The following is a 9046-nucleotide window of genomic DNA, read 5'->3' on the forward strand; positions in this document are numbered from 1 at the left end:
GTGACCAGAAATATAAATGTAATCAATTTTAAATTCAGGCTGTAACAACAACAAATTGTGGAAAAAGTCAAGGGGTGTGAATACTTTCTGACGGCATTTAACACTGGTCATTGTAACAATGTTTACATACTGTTTTACCCACTTTATATGTATATACTGTATGGCTCATCCTATATACAGTTGAATTCGGGAAGTTTACATACACTTATGTTGGAGTCATTAACTCGTTTTTCAACCACTCCACAAATTTTTTGTTTACAAACTATAGTTTTGGCAAGTCGGTTAGGAAGTCTACTTTGTGCATGACACAAGTCATTTTTCCAACAATTCTTTACAGACAGATTATTTCACTTATAATTCACTGTATCACAATTCCAGTGGGTTAGAAGTTTACATATACTAAGTTGACTGTGCCTTTAAACAGCTTAGAAATTTTCAGAAAATTATGTCATGGCTTTAGAAGCTTCTGATAGGCTAATTGACATAATTTGAGTCAATTGGAGGTGTCTACCTGTGGATGTATTTCAATGCCTATCTTCAAACTCTGTGCCTCTTTGCTTGACGTCATGGGAAAATCAGAAGAAATCAGCCAAGACCTCAAGTCTGGTTCATCCTGGGGAACGATTTCTAAACACCTGAAGGTACCACGGTCATCTGTACTAACAATAGTACACAAGTATAAACACCATGGGACCACGCAGCCATCATACCGCGCAGGAAGGAGACATGTTCTGTCTCCAAGAGATGAGCGTACTTTGGTGCGAAAAGTGCAAATCAATCCCAGAACAACAGCAAAGGACCTTGTGAAGATGCTGGAGGAAACGGCTAAAAAAGTATATATATATATGCACAGTAAAATGAGTCCTATATTGACATAACCTGAAAGGCCACTCAGCAAGGAAGATGCCACTGCTCCAAAACTGCCATAACAAAGCCAGACTACAGTTTGCAACTGCACATGTGGACAAAGATTGTACTTTTTGGAGAAATGTCCTTTAGTCTGATGAAACAAAAATAGAACTGTTTGGCCATAATGACCATTGTTATGTCTGGAGGAAAAGGGGGAGGCTTGCAAGCCAAAGAACACCATCCCAACCATGAAGCACGGGGGTGGCAGCATTATGTTGTGGGTGTGCTTTGCTGCAGGAGGGACTGGTGCACGTCACAAAAAAGATGGCATCATGAGGTAGGGAAATTATGTGGATATATTGAAGTAACATCTCAAGACATCAGTCAGGAAGTTAAAGCTTGGTCGCAAATGGGTCTTCCAAATGAACAATGACACCAAGCATACTTCCAAAGTTGTGGCAAAATGGCTTAAGGACAACAAAGTCAAGGTATTGGAGTGGCCATCACAAAACCCTGACCTCAATCTGATAGAAAATTTGTGAGCAGAACTGAAAAAGCTTGTGTGAGCAAGGAGGCCTACAAACCTGCCTTAGTTACACCAGCTCTGTCAGGAGGAATGGGCCAAAATTCACCCAACTTATTGTGGGAAGCTTGTGGAAGGCTACCCAAAACGTTTGACCCAAGTTAAGCAATTGAAAGGCAATGCTACCAAATACTAACTGAGTGTATGTAAACGTCTGACCCACTGGGAATGTGATGAAAGAAATACAAGCTGAAATAAATCATTCCCTCTACTATTATTCTGACATTACACATTCTTAAAATAAAGTGGTGATCCTAACTGACCTAAGACAGGGAATTTTTACTGAGATTAAATGTCAGGAATTGTGAAGAACTGAGTAAAAATGTATTTGGCTAAACTGCCGACTTCAACTGTAACTACTGCTGTACACACCTTTTCTATTCATATACTGTCTATACACACCATTTTATTTATATTCCGGACTCTGACATCGCTCTCTCTGATTTATAGGTTTTTTTGGGGGGGGGGGATTGTGTGTGCGTGTGTATTGATATTGTATTGCTGCGCTGTTGGAGTTAGAAACCTAAGCAGTTAGCTGCACCCGTAACAACATCTGCAAATCTGTATACGCAGCCAATGAATTATACTCCTTAGCAGCACGGCATATGGCAGTAAATCACTAACCTAAAAAAAATAAGAACACTGACTACTTTTAAAATGGAGAGAGCCCTCCATGGTGCCTGCCTGGTCCCGTAACTGATAGTACTCTTTCCCACTCCATTGCACATTGTCAAGCCAAACATGAAAATGAATGAGTGACAAGGACTTGGTATGATAGCACAAACAGATGGGTAACCTGGCGACGTTCATGCTGTCACAAAAGCAGTCAATGGAAAAGATGGCAGGTGCGCCATCTAACTTTGTGCTCCCAAAACATATAGCAATATTGTTTGGCCTCCTTTTGTGGAATGAAGACCTCAGAAAAACAGATTTGTTTTTGTTAGGATGGCCCCTATACATTAGCCTGTGTGTGTGTGTGTTGAACAGAATTTCTCCATATGTGTCCACAGGCAGCTTATCCTGATCATAGAGTTGTACAGCCACTACGATGTGTATGACTACCTCAGACAAATAGCACTGACCCTCTGCTCAGACAAAGTGTCGGAAGTTCGGTGGATCTCTTACAAGCTGGTAGGCATGCCGTTTTGTTCTTGTGTTATTGAAACTGTAACTGTTGAATGATCATGATCAGTTTCTTTTTTTTAACAACTTAAAGTAGTAATTGTGCTGAATAGGAGGTGTGAGTATGTCTGTATTGTGTCAATTTGGATATTTCTGATGTTGCAAACTTCTGTGGAAGTAGACCATTGTTATCTCCTCTTAATGCAGTGGCCTGCCTGCCTTTAGAATGGAAAGCACCAAAAAGTTGGTTGTGTCCCAAATGGCACCCTAGTATTCCCTCCCAAATGGCACCCTAGTATTCCCTATAGACGGAATAGCGGACATGTGTTGTTGTGATTCTGGATGGCCAGATAACTAGCAACAATGAGAAGAAGCTGCCATGTGGGGAATCGTAGGTGGCTCGTTTCGGTTAGTTTTATCTTGTTCTTGATACCATGCCTTGTTTTGAGGTATTTTGACTGATGTCATATCTATGCTAATATGGCCAAAATTCGCTGGCTAGTTAACCAATAACTAATGATGTATTCGAGAGACAAGTGCTCAGTGTGCAAATGTATTTGTTTTCAATAGACAAAATATAGTTTACATATTGTCAACAATCTAAGCCAACCCTTGTCTGTTTTGCCCCATAGTTGCACACGCGTCGGTTTTGTTGCTAAACAACCATCCCGTCTATAATGCAGTACTTTTGACCCGGGCCCATTAGGCTCTGGTCAAAAGTAGTGTACTGTATAGGGAATAAGGTGCCATTTGGGACGAGCCTCTGTCTCATCTTTGTCTCGTCCATCCTAGGTGGTGGAGATCTTACAGAAGATGTATGCATGTGGAGCCCATGACCTGGGCCTGAACTTCATCAACGAGCTCATCGTCCGCTTCTGCCACTGTCCTAAGTGGGTGGGCCGCCAGGCCTTTGCCTTTATCTGCCAGGTCAGGACAATGTTTTGTTCACGAAATGTCAATATATGAAAATCTGTACAAACATAATTTCCAATAGCTGCTGCGTTCAGAATTTATTTAATTTTTTGGTGAAATTGCGTCAGCTGTGCTTGCCATAGCACTATTCTGAAAGAATGCAGGTGTGAAGATTGTATGGCCATGGTTGACTGCTGGGTCATGTTTATTAGACACCAAATGGAAATAAACTGACTGCAACAGGGAGGAACTTCCTAGAGCAGGGGTGTCCAACCCTGTTCCTGGAGAGCTACCGTCCTGTAGGTTTTTGTTCCAACCCGTTGTAACTAACCTGGTTCAGCGTATCAACCAGTTAATTATTATAATCAGATGTGGTAGATCAGGGTTGGAGTGTGAACCTACAGGATGGTAGCTCTCCAGAAACAGGGTTGGAGAGCCCTGACCTAGAGTAGTCCAATAAGAAATTCTAATATTGTTTTCCATTGGAAAATAGTCAAACTATTTAGCATTCCCTAATGAATATGACCTTGCTCTCCATGTGTCATCTGTCTTGTCTCTCTATTTAAGTTGTTTTGTATTAACTCATTCTCCGCTGTGTTCCCCAGGCCATAGTGGAAGAGGACTGTATGCCAATGGACCAGTTTGCCCAGCACCTCCTCCCCAGTCTACTCAGCCTATCGTCGGACCCAGTCGCCAACGTTCGTGTGCTGGTGGCCAAAGCACTGCGTCAGAGTGTAATGGAGAAAGGTAAAGACTGGGTGGTGTAGGATGAAGTTGCCCCTAGATGCTGATATGTGGTCAGTTAAGCATTTTCCCAACTAATGGTTCAGTTAGGACTGGGGGATGGGAAGCTAATCCTAGATCTGTACCTAGGTAGCCCTCTATGCACCCAAGAATAAAATGCATATCTATTTGCCCCCGAGAGGGAATATGTCTTGTACATTTTTAAGCATTGGCTATATAAAAACCAATGGCACACATTCAAGCTATTGCTTGACAAACTCCTGGGTATAAGCTAAAGACGGCTAAATTGGACACTGATGATAGTTGTAGTACGTTGTCTTTCCCAGTGCAACAAATGCATTTCTCGTGGCATAGTGGTGTTTTTGCTCCTCCCAAAATGTGTGATACAGTATTTTCCATTATCCAAACGAGCAAACCACTTAGAATATTGTTTTCCCTCTCTCTCTTCTGTCGACTATTTGCTCCCTTCATTTTGTTGGTAATGTTTTCCCTCTTTTCCTCATTGTTCCCCCTTTTTTTTTTTCATTCTTCATATTTCCCAATTTTCCTACGTTCTTATATTCCTTTTTAATTATGCAAAGTGTGTTGTGACCATAGAAATATAATTACTCCCCACCGGTCCACTCATTATGGCCTCATTGATTTGAATTGAATTGGGGTACACGTTCTATTTCTAGGGTTGTGAAGCATGTAAAATGCGCTTTAAATAAATGCTGACTTTACTTGGCTTTCTCTGCAGCGTACTTTAAAGAGCCAGGCAGTGCCTACTCAGATGAGCTGGAGGAGACTGTGATGGCCCTGCAGGCGGACAAGGACCGAGACGTACGCTTCTTTGCCAGCCAGGATTCCAACATGGCCCTTATGGACACGGCTGCCTTAATCTAAACCCAGCCAGCCAGCTCCGCGCACACAAAACAACTATCACCAGCAGCACTGATACCACTCAAACATACATGCATATACTTACATACATACAATCATTCATGTTCTCTCTCTCAAACATACACACACAATCATACATACAATCAACTCATGTGAATACTGACATCTATCATACATAAATGCATGCTCACCAACACACACACGTACAGATGCACATACCCAAGTGTTTGCACATACACATCATGTGAAACAAGCACTCTAATCTCTGGGACTCCTCCCATTAGAGAACAATGAACGGGGATGGGGGGGCTAGATGGAGCCCACTGTAGTAGCAAACAGTGTGACACATCTTCCGGGACTCAAATTCTCCTCCTACCCACATTAGCATCCTAAGACTGAGACCCTGTAATCACAGACCACTTGTCGCTAAACCCGACAAGCATTCTCTCTCTCCAAAGCTAATAGTACATTTGTGATAATTGTGTGTTTGATTTCTATTTCCCGCTTTTCTCTGTGGATTTCTAAACAACTACAAAACGACAACTGACAACCTGATTATTCTGATGTGCGCTTAAACTCAGGGGGACTCGGTCTGAAAACGGCAACAGGTTAAGCTAAACCAGCCACTGCAAAATGGCGTTGGATCCCAGGTGGAAATCAACCCACTGAGCGGCTCGGCTCTTGTCCCATCGTCGCTTCACCTCCACCCCTCCGTGTCCAGGCGGCTCTCTCAGGTCCTTTTGACTCATCTCGGTTTATCTCTCTTTCTTCCTCTCTCTTCATCTTGTCTTCATGGGCCACTGTAACCACTACTGCTCAGGAGAAGGAATAACTGCATCACTCGGCACTCCTAAGTCATATTGGACACTTTATTGGCAGAACAAAAGATCATAATGAACTCATGGCTTCTTCCCCCTCTGTGTTTACCATGCCAATAATGTGTCCCAATTTTGGCAGAGACCAATGAAATACCTCTGTCCGGACATGACTTAGGACAGTTTTGTCGTGGAAGTGGAGTTTGGGGCTTTTAGAATTGGGTGCAATGTTTTACAATGTTGCAGATATAAATATAATGTATGGACAGACATGAGAAAAATGCTTACACAATGCATCACAATCTGTACATTATATAAGGTTGCTGTCCCTGAAAAAGCCTCTGGTGTCAGCTGGACTTGCAAGTCCTTGGCTGCATCCCAAATGACTTGCAGAAAAAGAGAATTGATAGCACAATGTTGGGTATGCATGTGTTTTTTTCAATGGTCGAAAAGGTTAAAGCCCTGTGAAGCGCTCCCCCTTATCCACTTCCACATTGTGGATTCCAATCCCATTTTGGTCGACACCATGATAGCAAATTTATGGTCAAATGGTAGCTTTTTCGGTAAGTCGGACCACTGACCACAATTGTACAGTATAGGAATGGTTGTGCACCCAAGGTTTGTGTTCCAAGATGCTCTGACCGTTATGTACGTTCGAGAAGAAGTAACTTCCAAACATTGGCAAGCATTGTATAGCTCAACCAATGGAGCCAGTTTTTTTGAGGACCCAAGGCCAGTTTTAGGGGTTTCTGTAGAGACATGAGTGTGAATATAATGGGAGCAGTCACCAAGTCACTTTTGTAGTAGTTTGAATCTATTTTTTTTCTCTCCTGTGTTCATGGCAACTGATTTTTGACCATAGACACGACTTGAGAACTTAAACTGATTTTGGTGTGGCGTGCATCACACGTCTCTCTTCCATGTTATGGAATAGTTCACTGCGCTATCGCAGTCGCCTACCTAACTCATCTCATCTGTCTGCAATTTGTGCCCATCTTGTTTTTTTTATGTGGTAGAACTGTTAATATATGCATTTTATGAAATGTATTTTTATTTTCAATTATGTACCATTGTTCAAAGATTTTATATCCTAACTTTGCAATTCAACCTTTGTAATATTCAATGGTTTCTTTTAAAGACGTTTTATGTATTGTTATTTTTAGTATTCTGTAATTAAAATGATAATATAAATCAGAAAAATCAAGATGTGGAATGTAACTCCAAACGAACCTTGGAAAAACAACAAATTAGTGTCACAGCATTCTGTCACACCTGCGACATTTTTTTATAGGCCTACTTTTTGCGTTTTATATTCTATGTTCTGACCGTAATATTGCAGATATTTTCAGATCAATATAACTAAACATAGTAAGAATCAGTTGACCTTAAAACATTAATGTTTTTCAACTATGAGGCTGTGTTATTGTTGCGCATCCACAAAATGGATGAGGGGTGTGATTGCGGCTTGCAATTCAAGGCATTCTTGTTGTTGGGCGTTTCTGCATCTGCAGGAACCCCCTCTATACTTCTGTATGCTGGTACAGTGGAACGTACCAACGCGTTCTAAACCGCTCTGTGGTGACAAAAAAAACGTTGCCCTGTCTTCAACTATCTACATTTGGCTGCTTTGCTGCCACTTGTGCAATCTTCCCGATGTTTTCATTATTTTGTTTTTTCTAAGGACACAAACGGAGGCAGTGAGAAGCTATTCAAGTAAATATTTATATGTAAAACAAATATTGCATTAGCTACAGTAGTGTGAATGCTAACTCAAATTAGCTGCTAGCATAGGTAGCTAACGTTGGCTAGCTAAGCCCAAGTTAAAATACCGCTCCATTGCCACACAGAACAAAAATTTCAATTTTAGGACATCCCTACCCTAAACCCCTTACTTTAACCCCTATCCTTACCGTAACCATTTTAAATGTCAACTTGAGGTAACGTCTGAGTTGGGATGTCCCAATGATCCCGGGATAACAAGAACCCTGAAACCAAGCTGTGCGCCTCCTCAGACTTTTGAGAATAGATCGTCAGCCTCTGCCACTATCCGTGCAGGTGAAGCATGCCTCCGTGCCAGAACAGTTCTTCCACTGTCGGGAGAAATTGTAACGCTTGTCGTGCTGCCGCGGCGCTCCCTCACTTTATTGGAGCTGCTAAAACTATTTCTGTAAAATGTATTCAAACAAATATATGTAATTACTACAACAATTCTATTAAAACATTATAGAATGACAAACCAAATAAATATCCTATGGATAGCAGCCTAGAGAAATTGTGGTTTCTTCCCTGGTGGTGGTGAGAATGATGAACTGTAGGCTGTGTGCAGACTGTGGATGCACATCAGAGGCTTGGCCACTTTGGGCAATCAGAGCGTTAAATGATCACCCCTAAGTAACTTTTTATTTTTTATCCCCATCAAAAATCTGTCAGTTTATGTTTAGAGAGCATTGAATGTGTCAATCCGCCAGTGTCGCACTTCAGCAGAGCTACAACAGTGTTTGCCAGACCATGAGACATCCTGCAGATTGGTCATCTCACGTAAATGTCTGTAGCATCCGAACGGTTTGACCTACAAACTATTATGATCACTCGATGGAAAGAGAAGATTCCGTTTTGCTCTAAAACCACCACAAGTGTCACGGACTCGTCTGAAGGTAACCCGTACTGGTAAAAAAAAAAACGAATGGAAGTATGAAGGTAGTTTTGTGCCTGCCCAAAAAAGGGGTTAAATACACTACATAACCAAAGGTATGTGGACACCTGCTCATTGAACATCTCATTCCAAAATCATGGGCATTACTATAGAGTTGGTCCCCCTTTCTTGCAATAACAGCCTCCACTCTTCTGGGAAGGTTTTCCACTAGATGTTGGAACATTACTGCGGGTACTTATTTCCATTCAGCCACAGCATTAGTGAGGTTGGGCACGGATGTTGGGCGATTAGGCCTGGCTTACAGTCGGCATTCCAATTCATCCCAAAGGGGTTCGATGTGGTTGAGGTCAGGGCTGTCAAGTACCTACACACCAATCTCAACAAACCTTACTTTGTGCACGTGGCATTGTCATGCTGAAACAGGAAAGGGCCTTCCCCAAACTGTTGCCATGAAGTTGAAAGCATAGAATTGTCTAGAATGTAATT

At 41.8% G+C, this 9046-nt stretch overlaps 1 protein-coding gene across 1 annotated transcript in view; it reads left to right on the top strand.

Moving 5' to 3' along the window:
• The window catches only part of LOC112266994 (serine/threonine-protein phosphatase 4 regulatory subunit 1), a 42926-nt gene extending 34758 nt beyond the window's left edge, over positions 1–8168 (top strand). Inside the window, exons 17-20 of the mRNA XM_024444988.2 lie at positions 2443–2563; positions 3347–3481; positions 4072–4213; positions 4950–8168. Coding sequence (XP_024300756.2) covers positions 2443–2563; positions 3347–3481; positions 4072–4213; positions 4950–5095 — 544 coding nt within the window. The 3' untranslated portion in view covers positions 5096–8168. The remainder of the gene's footprint in view (positions 1–2442; positions 2564–3346; positions 3482–4071; positions 4214–4949) is intronic.
• The last annotated feature ends 878 nt before the right edge of the window (positions 8169–9046 follow it).

This window comes from Oncorhynchus tshawytscha, linkage group LG02, assembly GCF_018296145.1.
Source record: "Oncorhynchus tshawytscha isolate Ot180627B linkage group LG02, Otsh_v2.0, whole genome shotgun sequence".
Taxonomy (NCBI): domain Eukaryota; kingdom Metazoa; phylum Chordata; class Actinopteri; order Salmoniformes; family Salmonidae; genus Oncorhynchus; species Oncorhynchus tshawytscha.